Here is a 27754-nt window from a genome sequence, read left to right as displayed (position 1 = left end):
TAGATTTGCGAGGATTTCCCCCGCGACTGCGTGGCGTTGAAGAAATGGCCAACCGATTGCTTGCCGACCGTAACGCGTTACCCGTCGGCAAGCGCTGGGCTTCCAATTTCGTGAGGCGACACAAAGAGCTCAAGACGCGTTTCTTTCGTAAATATGATTACCGGAGAGCCAAATGCGAAGATCCGACTGCTATTCGCAACTGGTTTAGGCTTGTAGAGAACACAATCGCCAAGTACGGCATCCGATCAGATGAAATCTACAACTTTGATGAGACTGGCTTTCTCATGGGTATGATTGCAAGCGGAATGGTCGTCACAGGTACAGACAGGCGTGGAAGGCCGAAATCAGTCCAGCCTGGAAACCGAGAATGGATTACGGTTATTCAGGCGATCAATGCGGAAGGCCAGGCAATCCCGCCGTTCATCATACGTGCGGGCCAGTATCATCTCGCCAACTGGTACCGAGAAAGCAACCTCCCGGGCAACTGGGCTATTGCGACGAGCGAAAATGGCTGGACAGATAATGAGACGGGCCTCGAGTGGCTAAAGCACTTTGACTGGTGTACAAAGGGATCAAAAAATCGCTATTGTCTTCTGATCCTCGAGGGGTATGGAAATCACCACTTGGTCGACTTTGAGAGATATTGCAAGGTGAATAAAATCATCACGCTTTGTATGCTACCTTATTCGTCTCACCTGCTTCAGCCTCTTGATGTCGGGTGCTTTTCCGTGCTTAAGCAGGCGTATGGTCGAGAAATCGAGCATCTGATCCGATGCTCTATAACCCACGTTTCCAAGACCGAGTTCTTTCCAGCCTTTTATGCCACCTTCCAAGCAACTATGACAGAAAGGAATATTAAGGAAGGCTTTAGAGGAGCCGGGATTGTTCCTCTTAACCCAGAATATGTAGTCTTAAAGCTTGGCGTGCAGCTACGGGCCCTAATGCCGGTAGAAGAGGGGGCTAACCACCTCATACCTTGGGTTTTAAAGACCCCAAAGACCGTGCTTGAGACTCAATCCCAGTCGGAATATCTTGAAAGACGGATCAGAAGGCATTAAAGTAGTTCCCCAGAATAAATTCTAGAAGCACTAAAGTCATTTTCTAAAGGAACCAAGGCGGTTATGCATGAGATGGCCCTATTGAGGGCTGAGCTCTAAGATGTTTGGCAGGCAAATGAGAAACTAAGGCGGCGGAGGGCAAAAAGAACCCAACTACAGAAAGGAGGGGCAATGGCAGTAGAGGAAGGGAGGCGAGCAATTGATCAGATAGATGGCGGTATGCAGGTAGTGGCCGAATCGTCAAGAGGTGGCGGTCAAGAAGGGTCGGCACGAGCGAAGGAAAGGCACTGTGGAACATGCGGCAAGACCGGTCATAATGTAAGAAGGTATCAGATAGTTGTTGCAGTGTCTGATGGAGAACACAGCGATTAGTTTCAATTGATTCGGCGGTTTGCTGTGTTTTTATGGTGTTTTTGATTTTTGAAGGCTGAAATTTTTGTCACGCAAGCTTATCATGTACGTTATACTTGCACTAATATTTAGAGGAGTAAGACCAGTGGGTGGGGGGCTCGAGAGACAACTAGGGCAAATCAAGCTAGGGCAAAGTTTCCAAATTGCTACAAACCCCGGTTCTCTATAGAGTATATGTCCTGTGACTTGAAATTTCGTCACAATACAAACCTGTCCCAAATAAAGCAATGAATTCCCAATTAACTCCAGGTGATAAGGAGACATCTTCTGCCTATTATGACAAGAGCTTTGAGAGCCAAAATCGGCAGGGGTCCAGCAGGCCGGCTGATATTCCAGCCGATTGGAGCCCAGGGCACAACTTCACACCTTTCTACGTAGAAGATCGCGATTTTCACATCATTTACCTGCTTCAAACACGACTCGGGCTATTCCAGCTTTTTGTACTTATTTCCCTTGTATACAGCGGGATTGAATACATCGACAGTTGGGTCGCTTATCTTCTTGAAAATGGGGTCACGAATAGGTGTGATAACCCGATTTCTCCCTCTTCAGGGATCCCAGCGGCTGGCCCCAGGCGATGGCCACGAGTCCGGGATCTATAATTGTTGGCGCCCGGCATGTCTTAGCTGCTGAATCTGAATAGGTTCGTTCGAACTCTTCGATGTCCATAGCAATAGGTTCTGTTTGTTTTCTGAAACCAGGTATTTCGTACCATAAATATAACTCGTAGCTGACACCTCGCTGGTGTTGCTTTCATTCACCGCTAGCCCCCCGACCCAATGCCCATCAGGCTGCTTCCAAGCAGGAGCGTACTAATGCATTCACGATACTGCGCTTCCAGTATATCTCGTCGCGAGATTTTTAGTGCATGTACTGCTTCCGCATCGCCTTGGAGGGCAACGGTTCTGAGTTCACTCCTAAGCAGCAAAGGCAGGAAATATTTTGGTACCAAGCATATACCTTTTACATTAATTTGCTATGCATACTGTCGTTTATCAGGGCCTGTCTGATCTGTGTAAGGATATAGTGGCCTGCGGGTCCGGAAGACCTACTGTAACCGTGCGATACTGGCAGCCGAGGCACCTTATATATAAATGTAGAAGGCAGTCCAGTCACTTAGTGACTTAACTGGTTAACTTTTGGTCTATTAGTTATATACGCACCTTTCCGTATATCTTACACTATAAGAAATACCGCTATGTATCCTAACTAGCTATAACCTAATTTGGCATATATATAGCTATACTACACGAGTCTATTTATAGATTAAAGGGTTTGATAACCTGCGACATAGAGGCACTATAGAGTTCTTGCTGATAATTAACTGGACAGTCCTTGTGTGCAACAAGGAGTGTCTTTAGGTTGACTGTCTCTTCTCTGAGATGGGCGATTTGCGCCATCAAGGTATCGTTCTCCGTAGTGAACAACTCAACCTTGGTCTGCAGTTGAGTAAGCCATTGTTTCCTCCTTTGACGACACTTGTGGGCAGCGACGCTGGTTCAAGGAGAGTTAGTAAATTGCCACAATACAAAACAATCAAGGATTGCAAGACATACCGATTGCGCTCGAGAAAGTTCTTTCGCTTCTCGTCGTCCGTCATCTTTGACATGGTTCCGCCCTCCTCCAGTCTCATCGTGGGCCCTTCATCCGAGAAATTCATGTCACTCTTGATAACAGCGGTATTGGTCTTAGATTTCTTCGTAATGGGAGCCTTGACTGTGGAGTCATCCGCCTTTCGTCGGCCGTTGGTGGGAGAGGGGTTTCTCTTGTCCTTGCCTCGCGTATTGAGCCTGGCTTGTTGGCTCTCATCAGAGGCTATCCTAAACACACTCATGCCGCGAGCAGAGCCAATTAAATCCCCATTCACCCCTGACATCTGCGGTGAAGTGTTTATTTTCTGTGGAGCGACGGGGGCAGGGTGAGCGTAGACGGGGGCGCCTGAAGTGACGGCGAATCGGTTCGTACTATGGGCAGCGTTTCTACCTTGGGCCAACATGTCCTTGTGATGGCAGAGGAGCACCGTTCTGATCACGTTTGGCCGCAGTGAAGAAAACAGCGGAAGGTGAAAAAGGAACAGGAAAAAAGACACTAAGATAGCCCGTGCTACAGAGTTGGGGCTTGTGCCTGACAAGATGCGAATGCGTCTCGAAGAGCAATAAAGCGGGCGTTGTTTGCGGGGTTGCGATGACGTGCTTTGCCCTCACACTTTGCCAGCCGAGTTACACATTGTCCCTGTCACGCTAAGGCAGCTGGCTGTATCCGTACGGTTTGCAGGACGTATTACCGAATAAAACCGACTGCTGAACGTTCAAAGGAGGCCCAAGCGTTAGTCAGTGCAAGTGCCCCTGATCGAATTTCAAGTCAAAGTGGGGTTCTAGCCCTTTAATTGGTTGACTCCCTTGTTTTATTTGTTGATGAATCTCGAGTTTCAGCTGTCTAAACGATCGGAATGCGTCGACGCGTGCAAGACGTGTATACTGGCCATATACGCATTAAGAAATATGGACTTGGTAAATACAAAAAGATCCACTGTCATCGTTGTCTCTAGTTATCCGCAAACATGCATCCTGAAATCAAGGTAACTAATATTATTATGAAATTGCCGTTCAAGAGCACTCAGACTAATTATAACGCGGCCGGTGAACAGACTAAGACGAGTCCATGGTTTCAATATACTCGCTGGGCCAAGCTATTCCGTAATAGACCACTCGATATCATTACCACCTCGGCCCAGTAACCAGTCTGCCAGCGAAGTGGAGGTTATCTGCTTGGCCAATGATGGGGATTTCGGAAATCCGATTTCCTTAATAGAGCTCTGCTGAAACCGAAACCCAGCTGCTGGACCGTGGCCTGAATCCACGTGCAAATGCCACGTTTGAAAGGCTAACAAAAGTATACGAAAATGTAACGCGCTGGGCCGTCCTGAGCCTGAGCGTAGCGAACACGCAATACCCCAGCCTTACTATCCCAACAAAGCATGGCGCCGCAGCGCTTTGGCCCCGTAACTACTTTCTTACTCTTAACATGCTTTACTGCAGCAAGGCTTGGCGACTGATATATATGACGTTTTAACCACGCAACCAAAAAGTGCACATTCGGATAATACAAGGGATTTCGGGGAGGCGGCTTCGACATCGAGGTCCGCAAGCAGAATTCCAGATCCCGGATCTAACCCCTGAGGAAGCAAAAAACTGGACTACGTCTGCTTTGAAGACAGGAAGATTGGTTGTGATGTATCAGTCCCTCCAGATGGGAATACCCCTCTCCATGGCTCACTCTCGAATAGGGGTTCTTCTTGATACATAGCAGAAACGCATATAACAACCCTGTGCGTGTGTAAATGACCCACCAGATCAGTTGTGTTTTAAAAGCCATTATTTAGTCGAAGCCCTAATCAAGAATGATCATCAGAACAGCGCAGCCCACAGATCAAATCCAATCAAACAAATTGCCAAACACATCAATCAAATATGCCAAAAACTTATTTCAATCAAACAAATTTAAAATCCTGGATTTGAAATAACATTTGATATATTTGATACGTGATATGCGATCCAAGGTCCATGCTGCCTGACTATGAACAGCGCTTTCACAGCTTAACGTCCGTCACCCACAGACCGGCCACCCCCACAGACTGGCCACCTCATGTTTTACCCAGCCACCCAAATTGTATATACTTTAAACAGCCACAACTCTATCAGTTTAATTCTAATTAATTTCAAACCAACGCCAATCAATTCAGAATGCCTTCTTTTACTGAAAAAGATATGGGCGCTGCGCTTCAGATGGTTGCAGATGGAGTTTCAGTGAATAAAGCAGCAGAAGCTTATGGCATCAACCGTTCTACTCTACAAGGTCGGATCAAAGGAAGTACAACACCAAGAGAGGCCCAAAAAACGCGGCAAAAGCTCTCTGATGTTCAGGAAAGGCGTCTTAGAGACTGGATTCTCGTCCAAGCTGATCTAGGATGCCCTGTATCGCACCAACAGGTCAGAGAGTTCGCCAGTAAGATTGCTGTCCGTAACGGCTTTCCAGAAGGCGTTGGAAAGAACTGGCTCCAGGGCTTTTTAAGTCGAAATGAAGATATCAAGACTTTAAAAGGCAAGAAAATTGACTATGAACGATATCACGGAGCTTCTACTGAACTGATAAAGGCGTTCTTTATGTTGCTGATGATGCCGGCGATACGAATAGTCAAGCAGAAGAACAGATACAACGTCGACGAAGTTGGAATGATGGAAGGGATAGGAATGAACGGTCTATTCCTCGGCCACAGGCACAAGAAGTCAGTACTTATTCGTCAGCCTGGTTCTCGTGCCTGGATTACAATTCTCGAGTGTATCTCAGCAACCGGGAAAGTCCTGAGACCTACAGTTATCTTCAAGGGGAAAACGGTCCAACAACAACATTTCCCTGAGGATTTAGACTTCCTAGATGACTGGGAATTCGCCTGTAGTGAGAAGGGCTGGACAAGCAATAAACTGGCGTTGATTTGGTTGAGAAAGGTCTTCATTCCGTCGACAACGCCTGAGAATAAGAATGAACCCCGACTTCTTATTCTTGACGGTCATGGAAGTCATATGACTGAGGAATTCCTTTGGGAATGTTTTAATAACAACATATATCTGTTATTTCTTCCTGCTCACTCTTCTCATGTCCTACAGCCACTAGATGTTGCTGTCTTTGGCCCTTTAAAGGGAGCATACCGTCGACTGTTGCTAGATTTCGCTTCTGTTGCTGATGACAGTCACATCGGCAAGATCACATTCCTATACACTTACTACAAGGCTCGGAAAGAAGCTATCACGAAGTCCAACATAATAGCCGGCTTTAAAGCTACTGGACTGTGGCCTGTTAATCTGGCGAAGGTCCTGATGAACCCGATGGTCACAGAGACAGCTTCTCCCGCTGCTACAGCGAATTCGCCGGCCAAATAGCAGGATTCCAGTCTCCTGAAGACTCCCCGGTCGTCTGTACAGCTTCGGCAAGCTCTGGAGTATGTCCCAGCTTCTGTTACGCAAGATTCGACAGTCAGGCTGCTATTCAGGAAGATTGGAAGTCAATTAGACCGTCACAACTTTGAGATTGAGAAGCAGAATAGAGAAATATCTATTCTTCAGAGGGAAAATGAAGAAAATCGACCAAAACGGCGTAAAAAGGTTATCTATAACCCAAATGCTGAGTTCACAAAGATTCCAGCGATTAAGAAGGCTCGTGAACAGATGTGGAGGACTTTACAGCCAGAAAGAACGGCAAATAGAGTCCAGAAATTAAAACTTGAAGATCTTTGTACTCAGTTTCATTTAAATATTCACTGATTAAATTTTCATTTAATATAAAAAATGAGGTGTTGAGATAATTAGTTAATTGATCATGCTATCTAGTTCTTGGTGTTTTGGCTAAGGTGGCCAGTCTGTGGGGGTGGCCGGTCTGTGGGTGACGGACTTTACCCGGAACCTGGCTGGTTAGCAACCCCAGCCAATCAAAGTCATCCAGTAAGACTTCCATTAGTGAGCTACCCCCTAGTAAGTCACGGGACCGGGGTCCCGTCACCCCGCTTTGAGCCTCAACACCATAACCTCGATATCTTCAACTATATAGAAATCAATAAAAATAAGCTCAATTTTCATCTGGTCTTCTTATACTAATAAAAGAAGCTTATATCTATTAAAGGATAACTTAATTAGCCTTATTTCCTTGTTGTATTTACTACAATAGTCTCCCTTGCTTCATAGACGTCCTTTAAGCTATATACCCTCTGATTCGGGTCAAATGTAAGCTTCCTTCTCTTTGAGACCTGTGATTGGTCGATTTTCTCGTTTAATATCCTATTTTCATCAAGTGGGGCTTCCATCTCAAGTTCACGGCGATATATCATCTTCAATAAGCTAAATATAGTTAAATCAGGAGGCTGAAGAACATGTGATGTGTGTGGAGGAAGGTAACAGGGGTGAATATTATGCTTAAAGCAAAGAAAGATAAACTCATCCGTCATGTGGCTTTCATGCCCATCTAGGAAAAGAAGCCTCTTTTCTCCTTCTCTTTTAGGCAATGCATATGGGATGAAGATCTCCTTGAGCCATAGGGCTGTGATCTCGTTAGTGATCCATCCCTTCGGTGATGTTGCAAAGCGCCAATTGCCTAAAAAGGAAGGATCCCTCGGAAACCATTGTTGTTGCGGCTGATCCCCTTTAAAGATAACAAAGGGAAGAAGGGCTGTGCCGTCGGCACATATAGCTTCCGTTATTGTAACCCAGCTGCGCCTGTGAGGGCTTCTCTTTAAGGTCTTTCTCTTCTCTGATTGGCCAACCACTAAGCCGTTAATACCGACTCCTTGGAAGATCCCCGTTTCATCCATATTCCAACGGTTACAACCGCGGATTACCGTGATCTCGGGCTTCTTCAATTGGTCGAACCAAGTCCGGATGATAATTGCCTTTGCCCCTTCAATACGCTTATATTCAACTCTAACTGCTTTAAGCGTTTTGATTCGTTCAGAGCGTGCGAGAAATCGGGTAACCCAATGCTTGCCGAGAGGTTTGTGATCGCCTTGTAAGCTTAAAATACGGATAACAAGTTGCCTGATTTGGAAATGGGTCAATGGAGTATAAAGGGTATCTTGAAGCCTTAGAAAATGGATGATATCGGCTTCAACGGTCGGGCCGAGCCGCTGTTGATCGGTATGAGCCTTCTTTTGAGGTGCAATACCCTTGAGTCGATCCCGTAAGCTTGATCGGGGTACAGTAGCTTCCTTAGCATGCCGTTTCTTACCGATCGACGCCTAACCCGAAGGACTCCAACGACATCATGCTTCCTTCTCCACCCTCCGCCTTTGCTCTTCTCCGATCACCGAGAAATTTGGCGAGTCAATTCGAGCTGACAACGCATACGGCATTGCCAGACCACCCTACCGTTGCAGATCTTCCGCGAGCGATTTGGAGGAACAAACGATATGTTTTGGAAGAGTCCTTGTCCCGGAAAGGCTCGAAGGGCCTGAAGAGCTGGATCAAGCGCCATGGACTTTTTCTTGTTGAGATTGACACTAACGACAGTCCGCTGAGTCCTTACTGGGCCTGTCGTTTGTGCGATGCGAAGGGTCAGCCCTATTGAAGTAAAAGGGTTGATTGTGTTGTTGTTAGTTCTAAGTTACATGTATCCGAGAGGAGCACAGCTCCTTACATAGTATCCACATCCCAGCCACCAGCAGATCGGACCACCTTCGCCGCACTGTCTCAACAAGCCCGAGTTCTTCGCCGCTGCTGCTACGAGTTCGGCAGCTGACCACCTCCGCAAGTATGTGAATATGACGTCGCGAGCTTGAGCACTATTGACCAATGTCAGGCCCCACAGGATTTTCGAGACCAATCAACCGATGAATCTGAACGGCCCAGGCGACGACGCTTGCAATACAGCACCGTGCCGCGCGCCAGAGTTAAGACGATCTGAGAATTAAGCCTGGGACTTCTAATAAACACCAACGTTCCTTTTTCCTTCTTTAGCGATACATTCTTTCAGCAGCTCGCTTGGCAGCTTGACCCCCACCTAGCTGACCAGATACCATGGAACCGGCAATCGATGGGCCGTTTGCTGGATGACACGTACAAGTCTATGAAAGATGAGATCAAGCAGGAGCTCTCAGATGCCCTTACTAAAATCCACCTGGGGTTCGACCTGTGGACATCGCCTAATCGGCATGCTGTCATGGCAGTCACAGCTCATTTTCTTGACCGCTAGGGCAAGCACTAGTCGCGCCTATTGGCACTCCGTCGCTAGCTCGGATGTCATAGCGGAGAGAATCTTGCGATGACGCTCGGGCAAATCGTGCGTGAATGGAAGATAGAGGATCGAGTCGGAACAGTGATCTCGGACAACGCATCTTCGAACGATAGCTGTTTTCTGAACTTCTACGGAGATCTCGACGCAGAGATGAGTGCGGCGGACGTTCGAGCCAGACGTATGCGCTGCTATGGACATATCCTGAACCTAGTTGCTCGCGCCTTTCTCTACGGCGAAGATTTCGAGGCTTTCGAGGCCGAATCGCAGGTCTTCGACCTTCTCGGCCGGCGTGAGGATGACCTACGACACTGGAGAAAGAAAGGGCCGGTGGGAAAGATCCATAACGTTGTCAAGTTCATCAGATCTTCCCCTCAGAGGTGTGAGCTTTTTAAAAGGATCTCACGCGAGAATGACGAATCACAAGAATATCTCCTGGCGAGTGAGTCAACGGCGGAGCTAGAGATCGTAATGAATAACGATACGAGATGGAACTCCACTTACCTCATGATCTCCAGAGCGCTCATCAAGCAGGGAGACATCAGAGCGTTCTTAGTCCACCCGGAAGTGGAGAAATGGCTACCCGAGGCCGACATGCTGAAAGCAGATGACTAGAGACTTGTCATCACACTTTCTTGGCATACAAATGTTAAGAAAGTCGCCCTGTCTACACTTAAATCCTTAACAAGTGCACAACAGACGCCTCAATTTGCGCTTTGCGCAGCTGCAAGCCGCGGCGATGGCTTCGTCTACGACGAACCCGCCCGCTGCCCCGGACCCCTTCGATTTAGGAATCCACACTCCCGCCAATCTGAACCGAGGAGCCCGTGCAGCCCTCTTACAGAACAGCCCTGCGGCCGTGAACGACACCATTGATGTTTCACCCGGTCCCAGGCGGATGGCTCAGACACCATCCTCACCACTCAATGCCTCTACCATCGCTGCAGCTACGGAAGGAGCTGAGCGCGCCAGCCCCTCATCGACCTTTGAACAGCAACCAGTCTCTATCATTAAATCAGCCAATGATCTCGCGCGCGAACGCGTAGAGGAGTACAATGCCAAACTTATGGTATTCCAGGCCTTCTGCGCCAAGTTCGAAGAAGCCGCACAACAATTCACCACCGGACCGCATCGACGTTTCGCTCAACAGTTTGCCGACAGCTTCCTCGGCTCCTGGAAACGAGAGCTCTCCAGTGCCGGACCTACCATCCCCAAGCCTACCTACAGCAGCGTAGCCGCTGCCTCGCCTCTGCATTCCAGGCGACGCCTCGTCCATCAAGGAAGTGGCTCAATAGACGACATAGCACGTCATTGGAACTGTGATTATCTCCTGTAATATATCCCAGCTGGCCTGAGATGCCGTACTCCTCAATGACTGGCTGAAGGAGCTTCCACTGCTCGGCTCCGCTGTGGCTTCCAGGGCCGTCTATGCCAGGAAGTTCAGGCAAGGCCAGCAGTGCCTGGCAGGGACTTTTCGTGCCTTCCTGCATAAATTGCACGCATATTCCGAGGAAAGCTTTGTGGTTTGGTGCGCTCCATACGTCAGCCGAGAGGTGAAGCTTGGCAGGTGAGGATTGCAGCTTTTTTCGGAGAATATCTTTGTGGATCGCATATGAGTTCGAGCAGAGTTTTTGGACATGGCCGTGGGAGGTGTTGATAAGCTCTTCTGCAGTATAGTTTGCCGCCATAAGCAGAGCGTGCAACTCTGGCCAAGTATTGCAATTGTATGGGAGATTGCGGACAGTAACCAGCTGGACTAAGGCTTCCATTGCAGCCTTTGGGTTAAGTACGTTGCGAAGAACTTGCTCCTCTCTTTCTTGAAGCTTAGTAACCTCAATCTCGCCTGCTTTGTTGAACGCTTCTTTGATGAGGCTGGTACGCACTTTCTTGGTCGAATTTGGCTCCGAGCCAGCGGCTTCAACTGAGTGTATCTTAAGTAGGTGGTTACGGAATGTGGTAGACACGTATGTGGAGTACGGTGGGTTGCTGCAGTATTTGCAGTAGAACACTAAGTCCTGCTTTGGCCCAGCGCGCTCAGGCTCGGATCCTTGAGGTTTTCGAGTGTGTTGCCACGTCGCATCGGCCGTAGTGATGCGTTTGCGCTTTGGAGTTGTTGAAATGGAAGATTCAACGGAGGGTAAGCTCTGCCTATCAGGTATCTCAGAAGCTGTCTCGATTGTTGCAGCAATGGAGGACTCGCGGTCACTAGGCAGGCGGCTGAGGAAGGAGTCCATCGCAGGCAATCAACGGGCATCATGGCTTTCCATTAGCTTCGTCATGAAGTGTCGCGCGACGCGGAGGCGTGGCTAGCTGACGGTCGGCCACGGCAGTCAGAAGGTCGCTCAGTGAATCGGGTAAGGTTAACGAATGAGACTTGATTTCTATCTCAAGGAGTGGAATCGTATGAGACTATATGATCTGGAATACTTCTGCTGCCTGCAAGGCAGCAGCTGTTGCCTAGTAGGCAGGACCGTACTAACTGTTTGCTATAAGTGAGCGACTTGATCTTGACATGAAGCCTGACAATGTGACTCGAAGCGATCTTGATAGTTGCCCTTGGATTGGAGCTACGGAGACGTTGCACGGCAGTCCAAGTTGCCCACGCATAGCTTAAGCAACCGATTTGCCATTCAAGTATCCTGTCTACCTTATGGATCTATTGGAAAGGGAGGCCATTCAGGACCAGGAGGATGGTCAAGGTGTTCTAGTGCCGCCGATTTCCTTACCTGACTATTTTTGACTCGGAGCAACTTTATCCCGCGTATGATCATATATGGTCATACGCCTCAGACCGTATGGTATAGGTATATGGGCAATATATGAGTAATATATGGTTTAACTAAACCATACGCGTATGGTTAGAAAGCCTGCGCTGAGGCAATCGGCTTTCACGTTAGGAATAGCGATCTATCATATGGACTCTGAGAAGAACCGTAGCGGCCTTGTCGGTTCCCCCGGGTTCAACTGAATGGCAGAAGGAATTCTTCGTCCAGCGCTGGCATAATTCGACAATTGCGTACAAATCTCAATGTTCGGGACAACGTAAGTCAACAATTACAGTGTTGTGATACATAGCTCAGGCGGATTTACATGAGTAATCTTCCAAGAGAAACGCTTCATGCACCCCTCGGAGGTGTCGTTGTAAGTTGACGAAACGTGGTCAAGAGAGACCACCGGGCCGGCTCTGGGCCCCTTATCAATGCGAACTGCCGACAAACTGGTGGGGTACTGATGCGCTGCCAAATGCCGGTCGGGAATTACGACCGATAGCGGGCCAGCCAGCTGTTGGATACGCAGCTATACGATGGGGTGAGTTTATTAAGATGTGGAGCAGAATGTTGTGATGTTATTGATTGTTGACTTGATTCCTTTGATCAGTCTGCCAGGGAGGGGTTGGTTCAATTCCCCCTCCTTTTCTGGATACAAGAATAATATTGTGATAAAGGAAAGTGGAGCCCTTTCCTGTTGAATTAGTGATAGCGCCTCGATAAAAGAAGCATGTATTTTGTGGGTCCCCGGATATATCAATACCGGGTAGCGGGGAAAACACCTGTTAGATTGGCGGCTGGGAATGGGCTCCACTTCCCTTACTGCAATATTATTCTTGTATCCAAAAGAGGGGTTTCACCCCTCTTTGACAGACTGATCAAAGAATCAAGTCGACGATCAATAACATCACAACATTCTGCTCCACACTTGGATACACTCACCCCATCGTATTCGTGCGTATCTAACAATTAAGAGTCTCATCCGCTTACGAGCCATCTGCGCGATACCGACGATACGCGATGTCGAACGATAACCCCTCATCAAAGAAGGTGCTGTTGCAGACCTTCGAAGATTGGGGACGATGGGATGAAGAATTCCAGACGAAAGCCATAAGTCTCCACCTATGGGAGTTCATCGATCCGGAGAGTGATGAAACCCTCATGGAAAGGCCTGAAAGACCAGACATTGGGGCATATCATCGAAGGATCCCTCCCCGTACTACGGATCCGGACTTCCTCCAACCAGCAGGGATCCAGACCCGCCGAAGTGGACAATCGAGCCAAACGGTTAGCCAGCCGTCCACCGCGGAACCGGTGGTCTCGCTACCGGAGACGACCGACCCACATAATCATGCTCGAAATATATCCGAACTTACGGCCGAAGACAAAGCATCGTTCACGTTTGAATGGCGGATCTATGAGCAGGATCACCGAGAATACAAGGAACAAGAAACCAATTGTGAAAAGTTGAAGACCTGGGTCACTGAGACAGTAGACTACGGCCTACGCCAAAGCTCATGTCGAGCGATGTGGGACCTGCGAACTTGGTACACCAACCTCAAGACGAGTGTAGGCGCTACGGAGAGGGAACAACAAGCAGCCGCGCGAAGAAAGTACCAGGCAGCTACAACACCACTCGCTAAGATTCCAAAGGACTTTACTGGATGGATTACTACTTGGGAAATGGCAACCAACCATGCCTTGGTCATGAAGACGGGGGGCGTGGAAGACCCAAATACCTGGTTCGAAGACTTAACAAAGGCTGTGCAACCAATTCTCGGTAGCTGGGTTGCTATCTATGCTGGCATATACAAGGATAAACTTGAAGACAAGTCGTTGTCGATCGGAGAGGTGGCAAAGGACCTCCGAAAGGAGGCTGAACGACGAAGCATCCTCCACGTCAACCAGAAGGGATCCAAAATCACAAGAGGGGTCTTTGGACCTACGTTTGCCGAAGAGCAGCAACCACCGGAACCGACGGATATACAGAAACCGACAAAAGAACAGAATACACTACCTCAGGGGCAAGACAAACTTGGAAAACGTAAGGCAGAGCATTCACCTTCATCAAGACGAAAGCGAGTTGTGACATCCAGGGATACCGAAGCTACATGCAGGGTCTGTGATGGCAATCATGTACTCGCCCAATGCTACTATGTCTTTCCAAAGACAGCGCCAGAGTATTTCAAGGAGCGGAAGATAATCCGCGAAGCCGTCGAGCATCGTCTCAGAAGTGATACATCTCTGAAGGAAGAGATAAATCGTCTAAAGAAAGTCGGTCATAGCGAAGAGACTGAGTGACTAGGAAGGGCTGTTGGAGAATATACCTCGAGCTTCGTAGTTGCCTCCATTAAGTCGGCATTCTCCATCAGCCACTACCCACTTAAGAACTCAGCTCTGCTGGATTCTGCTGCGACCATTCACATTTTCAACAACTGCGACCGATTTGACAAATACCGTCCTGCTGGACCTGAAGACTACGTATTCGCGGGCAAGCAGCGAGTACCCATCCAAGGGTATGGTAACGTGGACCTCCACGCCCAGGGCCCAGAGGGATCGAAGACGATTCGATTATGCGACGTGGCGTTCTGCGAGGGATTCCCTTGCAATTTAGTTTCGCTACGACAACTACACAAGAGAGGATACTGGTGGGATAACAAACCGCCGTCGAACTGCATTCGAACACTAAACGGAATCGTGGTGTGCAATGTGGTCATCCGACATGAACAATTCGTCATTGAAGATATAGCAATGGGAGAGACCGCTTTTGTCACCCAGAGACATAAATTTAACTCTTGGACGGGAAGAAGGCCCGCAAAAGCAGACGGACGAAGATGGCACCTGCGCCTGGGCCATCCAGGGCCTCGGGCTCTCGAGCATCTCGTCAATTCATCTCAAGGTGCGAAGATCAAGGGAATACCAACAGTTGAATGCGATGACTGTGCGGTTTCCAAGATACGACGACAAATCCACCGTCAGCCTCGAGAAGTAGGGCACAAACCTGGAGAACGGTTAGCTATCGACTTCCATGACATTACTCCTGACCCAGAGGGCAAGAGTAGCGTGATGTTGATCACAGATCGATGGTCCGGTTTCATTTGGGATTATTACTTGTGCAGCAGAGGAACAGGAGAGATCATCGCTGCAATCAGAGACCTTTTCGGTTTTCTCCATCATCAACATGGAATTCAGCCCAAAGTGGTGGAGTGCGACAACGAAATTGTCGGCAAGAATCAGTTCGATGCAGAACATAGCATGATCTTCACGTTTCTCCGCTCGCTTTATCTGACAATCGAGAACACTGCCGCGTACACCCCAGCTCAGAACGGGAACGCAGAAGTCTCAGGACATATAATCAAGGCAAAGGCTAGAGCAATGAGGGCGGGAGCACGACTACCTGCCAGCCTTTGGGTAGAGATTTACCGATGCGCTGTGTACCTCTACAACCGAACACCCAAGTACATTTACGATTGGCGTACACCATACGGTCGGTTCCATACATATCTCGCTCAACGAGACGGGATCCCTGTGGAAGATCGTAAACCTCAGCAGTCACACCTTCGAGTGTATGGATGTAAAGCATTTGCGATGACAAGAGATGCAATGAAAGGTGCAAAGAAAAGCAAAGACTCAATCCGAGGGCTTGGATAGGATTCTTGGTCGGCTACCAATCCACAAATATCTACAGAATCTGGAACCCTCAAACCGGAAGAGTCATCTCAACAAGAGACGTCATTTTCAACGAAGATGAGCGATTTAATGGAAATATTGACCAACTGAAAGACGACTTATTACACATGGAAAAAGAAGAGCTCATTGAATTACTCGATCAAGTCGAGGAGCCTGAGATGGATCGTAACACGATGGCAGAAGAAGACCCGAGCGGTGCCTATATACCCCAAGGTAATTGGGAGGGCCTTCGTGGAGAAGACGAGGATGTTGAAGCCCAGCACACCTGGGAAGACCCCGCACTCCATGAAGTGGTAGAAGACACGGGAGCTGAACAGTCAGAGGTTGAGCCTGATCAGCCAACTGGAACTGACGAAGGCTTTGGAATATCCAGGGACGCGGAAGTCAGCGACGGACTACCAGAAGGCGGCACGGAAGACCAGGCGACAGCCGGCACCGATGACCAAGCCAAGAATTCTGACGCCTTCGTTCGGCCGTACCCGACCCCTGTGTCTCTTCCACCCATGGCACTTTTGACCATAGTGAACCGAGAAGTCTCAGGTGATTCGCAGGAAGAGTATCTCAAGCTCTGGGATACCCATGAACCTATTGAGGTGTGGAAGGCTGCCTTTGTTGCTGGGCGCCTGGCCACGCCACTTGGGATCTTTGAGGAAAAGGTGATTGACAAAGCAAAGTTTCAACGACTACTCAGAAACCCAAGGGTTCTGCATAGAAGAGATATGCCACCCTTACCACGAAGTCATTCAGACTTGATCAATCATCCAATGGGAACTCTATTTGAGGAAGCAGAAACAGCGCATCTTAGGAGCCATGAAGAGATGGAATCATGGACTGAAATTCCTCGAGACGACCCTCAAACAAAGGGAAATCAAATTCTTGACTGCATGTGGGTCTACGTGTACAAGTTTGACAAACACGGTCGCTTCCAGAAGTGCAAGGCGCGTCTGGTAGTGAGGGGCGACCAACAAGCCAAGTCAATTCACGAAGAGACCTATGCGGCAACACTTGCTGGACGATCCTTCAGGACGTTGATGGCCATCGCTGCACGCTTTGACTTGGAATTGATCCAGTACGACGCGGTCAACGCGTTTGTGAACGCTAAGCTAGACAGGACTGTTTTCATGCGCATGCCACAGGGCTATCGGAAACCAGGAATGATCCTGATGCTCCGGAAAGCGCTTTACGGGCTAAGGGAGTCGCCACTACTATGGCAAAGAGACCTCACAGCTACCCTACAAGAACTTGGATTCAAGACCGTTCCACATGAACCCTGCTGTATGACCAAAGGAGCAATAATCATCTTCTTCTATGTTGATGATATCGTTCTGGCGTACAAGAAGGAGAGAAAGAACGAGATCCAAAGTATCATAAACAAATTACAGAACAAATACAAACTCAGTGGAGGAAAACCATTGCAATGGTTCCTCGGGATTGAAATCATCAGAGACAGAGAGAAGAAACTCCTCTGGCTATCACAATCCGATTATCTTGACAAGATTGCTAACCTTGTTGACCGGACAGATTATCGACATGAAACCCCGATGAAACGAGAAGAGCTACTAGCGTACAACGAGCGAGCTAGCCTACCATCTATCAGACGCTACCAAAGAAAGGTCGGATCGGTTCTATACGCAGCAGTCATCACACGTCCGGATGTTGCATTTGCAACGGCCAGACTTGCCAGATTCAACGCAAACCCCGGACCTCACCATCACGCAGCGGCAGACCAGGCACTGCTCTATCTTAGAAGCACGAAAGCATTGGCACTGCAATTCGGTGGAGATGATACATTCAACGTAGCCAGCGATGCTTCGTTTGCCGACAACACAATGGATCGCAAGAGCTCTCAAGCATATGTTATGAAGCTATTTGGCGGTACCATTGGATGGAGAGCCAACAAGCAAGGCACCGTGACTACCTCGACCACAGAGGCGGAGCTCCTTTCACTTGCCCAAGCTGCAAAGGAAGCAATGTTCATTTCAAGACTGATCAAAGAATTGGGGATCAAATTGGATGACGAACGGATACGAATCCAGTGTGACAATCAGCAGACCATAAGGCTGGTGAACAAGGATATTGGAAAGCTCCAAACCAAACTCAGACACGTCGACATTCACAACCACTGGTTGAGGCAGGAAGCACAAAGGAAAAGAATTCAAGTGGAATATCGACAGACAACGGACATGATCGCAGATGGACTCACGAAGGCTATGAATCATGGACAACTTCAAAAATTCGTCAAACAGATTGGCCTGACTGACATCACGGAGCATCTGATGAACAGACGCCTCCAGAATCTCGGAGAGGACGAAATTTCAGAAAGACTAGCTAGACTGGAACTTCATGTGTGAGCAGTTTCAGCCAGTAGGCCTCAACTGGGGGGGTGTGTTAGATTGGCGGCTGGGAATGGGCTCCACTTCCCTTACTGCAATATTATTCTTGTATCCAAAAGAGGGGTTTCACCCCTCTTTGACAGACTGATCAAAGAATCAAGTCGACGATCAATAACATCACAACATTCTGCTCCACACTTGGATACACTCACCCCATCGTATTCGTGCGTATCTAACAGTTACTCGCCCCGCCTTCACCACCAGGCTGCCTCTCTTCAAATCAACCTTCCATCCATGGCTCAGCTGCATTAACTACAACCTCAGCCGGGATGAACAAGCAGGCAATGAGGCTGCGGTTCGCCGCTACCGACAAGATCCTTCAGCGCGGTACACGAGATGCCTCAGAAGCCGCACTCGAGCGCTTCAACGAGATGCTGCGGCAAGATCCTACAGACCCTTTAGGCTTGCGCGACCTTATCCCTCATGTTCTTCTTCGACTTGACCGGGAGCAAGAGTGCTACGATTTCATCAAATGGTGGGCCAGGAACGGGCCTGAAGCTCGCTCTCGATCACCATTCTTGAACCTTCACGGCGCCAACGCTTTCGAATCCTTGACTAAACTCAGCGCTCGGGTTTCGAACCTCAGCCTCAGTCATCTCGTAGCCCTCACGCTTCTGAAACTGCGACTCTATCTCGACTGTGAATCAGTCTACAACTTTCAACAAGAGTGCATTTTGGAATTTTTCGAGCCAGACCCATCCTTTGCTGATGTTGATCGACCCATCGGAAGCCTTGCACGTAACAAGATGCACTCCACCAACTTCGATCGTGCCGAAACATTGATTTCGTCTTTACGGAGCCAGTATCTTGAGCTCTGTCGCGAGGCCAATGCGGCAAATTCCTATTTCTGGGAGGCCCTGATTGACGACGAACCTTGTACCCCTCCGCCTACTCAAGAATTACTAGCAGAAACGCATTGCGTTTCCTGTTTTTGACCAATCATCGTCTAGCATTTTCGCCCCATATTTCCCGGATGGAAACGCACTGCGTTTCTTGGACCGCACTCATGAAATTAGAAAACCTAAAACACGAAACGCGTCGCGTTTCCGTCGGCTGACCCTTGTCAAGTTGTTGAACTTGATCACTCCAGACCCAAACAACGGCATGATTTTGCTATTGCTTGCTGGATATGACATACCTATCGTCTTCGTAAAACGTCTAATCGATATTCTCCGTTTCATCCTATGTTATTACTTTTCTAAGCTTAGTCATAATGGACCCCTTACCTGTTCAGGAGCAAAGTACTCATCCCATTTTATCCCCAACAAAGGTGCAGAAGCTCGAGACGCTCGGCCTTTATTACAATTCACCAGAGCAAGCTATCATATGTACCAAATGCGGTTTTGCTTTGAGTCCCAGACGCGCATCGGAGCATCCCGGCAAAAAGCATGGCATTGCCAGATCTGCTCGGCATGGCCTCAAGCCCCTCCTGTCCTCACTGAACCTCCCAGATCCAGACACTTTGGCCCCCAGACCTCATGGATCACGACGTCACCCGTACCTTGCCGTACAAAAAGGCCTGTCTTGTAAGCACTGCGGTCTCCACTCTGCTAGTGGGAAGGTTCTGGAGGATCACCTCAGGGCCGAACACCGCGACAAGTTGAAACTCACGGCTGAAAAGAAAAGCCGACAGCACTGGCTTCGAGACCATATTCAACAAGAAGTTTTGTTCCAGAGCTGGACAGCGAATAATACTCGAAGGTCATGGCTCGTCAGTAGTGACAATGACGTCAACAGCAGGTCTATACCCAGCAGCATTCTTCTACAAGCCAGTCCTGATCCCATCAAGCTCCTTGCTCAGAAGCTGTTCACCGAGGAGCATGTTCGGTTAGAAAACCAGCAGAGTGGAGGTCGAAGGTCGCGTGTTCAAGAGACGCCAGCTTCTTCCGCCTTACAGACCAACTGGCTGCGGCGCACAGGCTGGGAAACCACATTTAGAAAAGCGCGTTGTGATGTTCTAGTTCGCCTCACAGCGCTACCTCACTGCACGGATAACCGACCCTTGCCTCTTGGTGTCGTTGAAGGAGAAGCCATCATCAGTCCGGCACGTGATGAACGAAGGCTATTATTTATGATAGCCGCGCTTGATCGTCTCCTGGATCAATGCGGTGAGACAGTCCGGGCAACGGATGTATGTTTGAGAAGGTGGCTCCGCGGCAGGTATCCAGACCGCCCTTACAAAATGCCCTTCGAATCGGTTGCAAGGCCGCCTTCCGAGAAGGTTTATCGGAAAGAACTGAAGCGCTTTGTCTGTTTCTGGCTCCGATTATTTCGATTATTGCCGACGACTTTTCAGAAGGTAACAGGGCATAGGCTGAAAAAGCATCAATTTAGAATCCTACGGGAGCTTTGGGTGGATGAAATATGGAAGTCTGTGGAGCATGTTGATCTAGATCCTGCTGTTGATGAGGATGAAGGACACGATGGGGACGAAGAGGAGTATGAGGATGAGAGCGAGGGCGAGATCCAGGACGATGACGAAGGTGAATGTGATGAAAGATACGACGACATCCAGGATGAAAGACAGACAGGGGTGGTTGCGGATACAGATGATCTATCTGATGCCGAGTCAACTTCCACTTGGTCTTCGAACAGTCAAGAGGATCACCCACAAGACCCTGCGCTCGATATTCTACTGCGCTTTTGTTACTCTGCACATGCTCTTATCCTTGTAACATGACGAGATATAGCCCACTGAAGTATCCGCTTGACCGAGACAACATGGTCGGGTTTTGGGTGGCTTTTGCAAATCTTGAGTAAAACCATCAATAAAGCTTCATTTGTGATAAGACTAAATATCTAAGTATCTTATATAATAGAGAATGTAATGCTAAAAGGTAATTCATTTGAAAGGCGGATTGATTGCCTGCGACAACTTCGAACCTCGGACAAGAATTATAGTGAGTGACTCCACTGAAGCACCACTCCACAGTGGGTGCGTCCCCTGAAGCGCGATGGAGACTGGGAAATCGAGATTTGCCACATATGAGTTTCAGAGAAGCGCAACCACCATGACAATTCAGTCTTTCCTAGGATCGTCGGTTGAAGGCGTATGCTCTCTAGTATCTGGATAGGTGGGCTGTATTACTAGTTAGCGGTCTAGACGCTGGCTGTTGACCCAAAGGACAAAACATGGCACCGAGAGCTTGACGAAAAGGACACGGGTTGTTCGCAAGTACACCGCAGGTTTCAACGGACGAAATACAAAGCATGGCTTGGCTATTGAGGAGTTTCTTAACAGGGTCACTTTTTGTTTCGCTACTTCTCTCGTGTCCCAAGGTATCATAATCGGTGCTTGCAGGGGGGGGTAAGCAAGAACCTTAATCTTGATAATCGTTGAATTGTCACAGCCAAGTTGTCACTGGTCATGACATATCGTGCTTGTCCAAGGCCCTACTCCTCAACGTTACACGCTGTCTTTGCGCTATGTCGCTAGACCATTTGCTTTGCTACCTGTAGCCAGATTTGACTGCCTGGAATTTGTCAATATTCCTATTCGTTTACCGGTCGCTATGATGGACAAGACGGTTGTCAGAGAAGACTCTAACATCGTCGGATTGGCAGGGAAAACAGGTGTGGCGGAATCCGTCTACGTATGACTTGTTTCAGGGTGCAAGTCTTGGTTCTCCGATATGGCGGAGGAATGGCAGTGAACGTTGCCCAGAGAACCCTCAGCTCCAACTGCCCTCGTGAATGATTTTTTAATCACAGCACGCCTTCTCTATTCTCTTATGCATGCTCCTTCAGCGGCCATGGTAGTTACTCTGAGGTCCCTGTGTCTACTCCGATCCTGCGCACTATTCCTCTCCTCGCATTCTCACTGCCGATATTGACATTCTGCCCGAGTCGTTCCTCACGACGAAACTTGTTTATCTACGCTGCATGAAAGAGATTGGACATCGGCAATTACTGGTGAAGTTGCGAAATACTCTGTTGGCGACGGTCAAGAAACTGGCCATAAGCAAGATTGCACCGTAGACACAAACCATCAGATTTGTCGGGCAAGTAGATATTGGCACCAGGGTACTGATGATACATGTGTCACCATATATGCTCTGCTGAGGCGCCGATACTGGGCAGACACCTTCACCTGTCGGATCCAATCTAAGATTGGTATGTATTGCTAAATAAGAAGCTGAGCCAATACCTTCGATACCATGATACAGGACGACATAAGACAAGGCAAGACGATGCAAGACAATACAAGACGACGTATTTCCGCCGGGTAGCATCGACAACGTTTTCGTAGTGCACCAAGACAACATGCTCCTGAGGGCGAAACAATCATCAGCGATACCGAACGTCTCTACAACGTGAACAGGAGCCATAATTGATAAGAATGGTTTATCGACCCGGTCAAGCCACTCACCAGCAACTTTACTAAGGTTCTTGTGATGTCTCCTAAAGCTCTGTCGATAGTACAAGTGTCAAATTCTAAGGTTTCTTGAAGGAGCGCGAACGAGCCCTTGAGGATACACAGCGTCTGGAGGCCGAGTTGGAGCAGCATCAGAAAATAATCAACAAGGTAATGAACGAATGAGAGGTCATGATTGAAACGGGATCAATACCGTCGACCTCAACATCAATCTGGGAGTCCACAATCTCTTCGATCTCCCCTTCATCCTCAGTTTGGGTCTGGCGACGAGTTACCCGGCTTTTCTTAACAGGGGCATCTTGAACCCTCTTTGAGGCCGCAAGCCCCTTGACCTTTGCCTGGGGGTTACGAACCCTTGCCTTGCCCTTTTTGGCTGGACGCCCAGGGCCTCTCTTTCCGATGGTGTTGGTAGCAGGGACCTTTCCGTTATAAACACAACGCAACGGTGGCATCCACAGATCGGTAAAATGGTCATTTTCATCTTCAATACCTTTGAAGAGACAGACAGTCCTGTCAACCTCAATCTGACGCCAGATATCGTGCCCCTACCATAGTCGCTAGGCGACATCCTGTTCATCAACCCGAGACAACGAGACACTACCACAGTTGTCCTTGGAGCTCGTATCTGAATGTAAGGAAAAGATATGCCACGGCCACGGCACACAGATATGGCTTTATCTTCGGTGATATAAATAAGGCGCCAAGCTGACTACCAACAGACATGGTGTCGAGTTAAAGGACAGGAAAGAGGCGCCATGTTCACCTCAGACTCAAGACTGGGGACACTACCAGGAGGACGCTGAAAGTCGGAAGAGCAAAAAGGCATAGTGACGGAATAGAAGGGCCATGATCTAGAGGCCATTCGATGGTCATGACGCCAACAAGGCTCCCAGTAGCCACTGCCGGGGTCCGACATGAACCCGTCCTCGTCGTATGTGCCTAATAGTTGTTAACAGCTTGTCAGCGCGCAGCAGCGACAGAAGCAGCAATATTACACGATACCTCATCAACAAGGACAGCAACAGCAACGGATGTATCTACCGCAGCAGCACTAAATGGCGTAGTATTAATCATACTGAAGACCTGACACTTCCACAAGAAGGATCAGACATTGTTCACAAACATGGCGGGAGGGTTTCTCCTGTTTGTCGGTGTCCCCGATAGTCAATGTATTTACTGTTCAGCAGGGAACGTTCCAAAACTCTTTTTGAAGAAGGTCCAGATGAGTCAACATGTGTTCCACTGCTGGGCGAGCCAGCATTGATCCGATTATCGCGTCCCCCAATGCTGGGGTGCTCATACTGATAGAGAGTCATGCTTGGAACCCTTGAGCCGCGTTTAGAATACTGTCACTCGTTGGAAGAAACGTTGCGCTTCCGGGGCGACTCTGAGGGCTCAGTCGTTCGGTCGAGCGAGACATTGAGTGGGAAGGTATGGAATGGCCACTCATCTAAATACCTTGGAGTTCAAGGTTAAGAATTGGATAATACTCGATTTCGTAATGGGAAAGCTTCCAGGTTCTCCGATCTACATTGGAATAGTCCAAACTTGTGACATCCAGCAATATGGAAAGAAAGCTTTACAGATGAAGCCTTTCTCAGTTTGTTACAAATTTTTACCAACCGCAGGAATTGACTGATTGAATCAGCATGACCACAGGGTTGGCCATATTTGCGGTCAATCGTCTATGCGTGCTCTACAGCATGTTCTCACCCGCTCGTCTCAGTGTTAAGTTCAGAGGTTCCAAGCTATCCGTCGCCTGAAGGTAGAACAGGACATTGGACAGGTAGTTCTTGAGTGTGTGGGCAACCAACCAAAGCTTCATGTGTGGTATATCTGTGACCCAAGGCTTTCGCTCGCAGGCCGCGCTGTATCTCTTTGAGTGTCATAAGCCTACACTTGCGTACCGGACAGGGGGTCTAGCCAACCAGAGGACATCAAATGAAAGGTACATTCAGCCCCACCTAATTTATGCGGTGATAGAAGTCCCAACAATTCCCGGATTTACATAGGGGTACTTTGCACTCCTGACAGCCGTACCGTGACTGAACCCTTTTGCCCCTATTCCCATTATTTGTATTAGCTTGTAAGGGCTGCAGCTGACCCTCTCCAACCCGTATTCCTTTACAAGCTTTACAAGGCGAGGGGTTTTTATTTCGGACCCAATTATGCAGTGTTACAGGCGTAAATTCGTCTCCAGTACGAAATCTCTGCCTTGACTGACTGTCAGGTTGATACTTAGCAATAAGGCTATCCACAATGTGTTGCCGCCAGTCAGCTTGTGACTTTATAGGCTTCCACTGTGGCTGCCCTTTAAGCTGTAAAATGAAGCTATTGATCAGGGCTATTTCTAGCAGGAAGTCCCAAGCTAGGGCCTTCCAGCTGCCCCTACGGACACGGCGGTCAGGGCTCCAATAGGCTCGCCTTTGGTCACCTTGGTCCACAGCATTCATCTGTTCATTGTAGATAGCAGCAATTGACGGGATAGAAATAACCTTCACAGGCTCGGCACCAAAAAAACGCTTGATTGGCCGTGCTGACGGTTGGTCTGTTGTCGGTCTCTTCCTCTTGCGGTCAACACGTTCAACGCCTGTGAAAACCGTAGATAAAAATAACACAAGAGCGTTGTCTTTCCAAATGATCTGATTAACCTAACCAAAGGTAAATTAGTAAGGGAAATCATAGAGGTCCTGTCTTTCTAACTGACCAGGTTATCCTTCGTAGGGACTGCCGTAAGGTAGTTGAACTCAAGGTCAGCGGCTGCTGTGTTGTCAACCTTCTTCAGCTTAACTAGGGGTTCATGGAAGCCACAGTTCTGACGGGCTGTGCCTGTGGCTCCGTGCCCTAGTTGACGGAGCCGGCGGAAGAGGTTAGGGGAGGAGAATAGGTTATCTAGGAATACGTGATACCTGGCTTTTGGCAGCAATTTTACTAGGGCAACAACCACAGCTTGGGTAGGATTTAGATGCTCTGCTCTCTCTGACTTCCTAACTGGCTGTCTTTGCCGCTGTTTCCGTACCTGTGGTGATTTTCGCCGGTAAGCAGGCCTGACCCCTACGGGCCCGTATTTTCGATGTGGCCGGTGCCAAAGCCACCGGAGGAAATAGCCTTCTTGGGCCACAACCCAAGCTTTGAAGCCTCGAGGGATAGGTTTGTTAGGTACGACTGTTGTCTCTAAGTCTCTCCCTAGGAAGCGGACCATACACTCATCTATAGCAATAGATGTGCCTGGTGAGTAGAAGTCTAAAGACGCCTGCTGTATATGGTCAGACCAGGACCTAACCCGGATAAAGGTTCGGCTATAATCCTCAATAGAAGCTTCCTTATCGATAGTTGTGTGGTCAAAAAGGCGAAGGTTCCGTGACAATAGCTGGAATCGTGTATAAGTCATCCATTTTGTAATTGGATGAAGAGGGCGTTGCTTCCCTAGGGACGAAGCCTTCCAATAGTCCTTGATCTGCTTATCTGTGTGTAGTCTCATATAAATGAAGATTGCAATCCATATATAGATTTCTGCAGCAGAGGTTGATTTCCATTGGAATAGCCGTGACTGTGGCTTCAATGTACGACGGCCACAGCGAGCCTCTTCAAGCACGTGGCTAGCCCAGCTATTCGTGTAACAGGCCCAGCTTTCTACTAGCGAAATAGGTACAAATTGCTGGAATAGCAACAGCGGCTCCTGGGGCAAGGCTGTGATCTTAGGGGCCCGAATTGGAAGCTTCAATGGCCGAAAACGGTAGCCGCGGGAGGGATCCGGAGCTTTGATTGGTCGGCAGGTATTATCAGCTGGCTGCTCACGGCGGCTGTTAGCAACAACAATACAGCTATCGTCATACGCGTTGATCGCTAGGTCGGAGGCTTGTTGAGAAGCCATGAGGCCGTAGGGAATGAAGAAGAAGAAATGTATGATGAAATGGGTGGGGTTGATTCCTTTGGTCCTCCAAGTCACTCCATGTACCTCAGCCAAAGCGGGGGTCATGTGGGGCTCGGTACGGAAGTGTAGGCTTATGACACTCAAAGAGATAAGTAGATCTCAATTTCTGATTCACTCTGCAACAAGTGGCAAGACCGTCGACAAGTTCAATTCTTCCAGTTATGGGCTCCAAGTCCGCCATCAGCGCTCGAGCCTAAACGTGCTCTACTTCCGTCGCCTCTTCTTCCTTTTCTTCGGTCTTGATAGAGAGGATTCCATGACTGAGCTCCGAGGAACCCTGCCTTGGCGACCCTTCGAGGACACAATCCCGCTCTGCTGGCGACGAAAGGGTTGACTGATTGGATAACTTGTCTTCGCTGTCATTTCCCTCTACGACCGGGAGTTCTTCGTCCATTCGGTCGTTGGCGGCGAGATGTGAGGAATGCTCTGCGGCCTACAGCAGCCCGATCTTGCGCTGGACCTGAAAGATGATGGTCATTGGCAACCAGATATGGGAGGTTCCTTTGGTGCTCGCAGCTCGATAAGGCGCTGGACTCAAGAGACGACGGATTTGAGATACGAGAGGTCCTCCGGGGATTGCTTCAAGATTTTGCACTTGACTTAAGAGGGAATGGATTTGGAATGTGTAGGTTGTGTTTGTCTCCTCGGGAGAAGAGGAGTTTAAAAGAAAGGTTACAACGGTTATACCCTCGAGGTGCGTACTCATGAGTTTCCCGTGGCCGGGTTAGTTTAATGTTCACTTTAGAACGAGGCCGGTTGAAGAAGAATGGTAATCCGTTCTTCGTCTTACCTGTGCTAAGATGGTCGTGCATAGGGAAGACATTGTTCATTGGCGTCCAGGTGCAATGGTGATAGATAGTCGGAGTCATCCGGTGGAGGGACGTTCATCACAAGACAGGCTTAAGGTAAATCTGTTGATGGAGCTGTGGCCCGACTGACTGAGTGCTCTCGATGGTTGTGGTCTAACATTTTTGCCAAAGCGTGTACTGTGCCTTTTGGGAAGTCACCTCGTTACAGTGGTGACGGGTTGGGAACATTTATAAGACTGTCTGCGATTGATGGAACATGGGCGAAGGAGAAATGAGAGAAGCTCTTAGCGGCTACGGCAGTTTTGCATCAAGGTTGTTGACACCTGCGGGGTGCCGTTTGTCAGTGTGGAATGCAGTCCTCATCGCATCTGTCAAACATATCCATATCGAGTGGTCGAGACGAGGTAGCCGAGATATCAACCATCTTGATATACTTTGCCCGTTCGATATCACTTGGGATGCTAACGGGAAGCGAGACTACGGAGGTGAAGGCAGTGGGTTACAGAGTTGCTTCCATCAGCTCTAGCCCCATTAGATAGATCC

The 27754-nt window shown here is 48.7% G+C and overlaps 4 protein-coding genes across 4 annotated transcripts; 3 read left to right on the top strand and 1 right to left on the bottom strand.

Annotated features, from left to right (window-relative positions):
• Positions 1–2616: 2616 nt before the first annotated feature.
• On the bottom strand, positions 2617–3465 carry FOBCDRAFT_242218 (uncharacterized protein; the record flags this gene model as incomplete). Its single annotated transcript, XM_054706326.2, has 3 exons — positions 2617–2678; positions 2770–2963; positions 3026–3465. 3 exons carry the CDS (start codon positions 3463–3465, stop codon positions 2617–2619), a joined length of 696 nt encoding a protein of 231 aa, XP_054562301.2.
• Positions 3466–8276: 4811 nt separating this feature from the next.
• FOBCDRAFT_139916 (uncharacterized protein) lies at positions 8277–8790 on the top strand (the record flags this gene model as incomplete). The annotated part of the gene is made up of 3 exons (XM_059608066.1): positions 8277–8565; positions 8588–8595; positions 8710–8790. The coding sequence occupies 3 exons, from the start codon at positions 8277–8279 to the stop codon at positions 8788–8790; spliced, it is 378 nt and encodes a 125-aa protein (XP_059467690.1).
• Positions 8791–18235: 9445 nt separating this feature from the next.
• FOBCDRAFT_296548 (uncharacterized protein) lies at positions 18236–19028 on the top strand (the record flags this gene model as incomplete). The annotated part of the gene is made up of 1 exon (XM_054706324.2): positions 18236–19028. Exon 1 carries the CDS (start codon positions 18363–18365, stop codon positions 19026–19028), a length of 666 nt encoding a protein of 221 aa, XP_054562299.1. The 5' UTR covers positions 18236–18362.
• Positions 19029–19571: 543 nt separating this feature from the next.
• FOBCDRAFT_186913 (uncharacterized protein) lies at positions 19572–20931 on the top strand (the record flags this gene model as incomplete). Its single annotated transcript, XM_059608641.1, has 2 exons — positions 19572–19619; positions 19991–20931. The coding sequence occupies 2 exons, from the start codon at positions 19572–19574 to the stop codon at positions 20771–20773; spliced, it is 831 nt and encodes a 276-aa protein (XP_059465513.1). The 3' UTR covers positions 20774–20931.
• Between the last annotated feature and the right edge of the window lie 6823 nt (positions 20932–27754).

Source organism: Fusarium oxysporum, chromosome VII (genome assembly GCF_013085055.1).
Source record: "Fusarium oxysporum Fo47 chromosome VII, complete sequence".
Classification (NCBI taxonomy): Eukaryota; Fungi; Ascomycota; class Sordariomycetes; order Hypocreales; family Nectriaceae; genus Fusarium; species Fusarium oxysporum.
The sequence above is the reverse complement of the archived record's forward strand: the minus strand, read 5'-3'. Positions and strand labels throughout refer to the sequence as shown.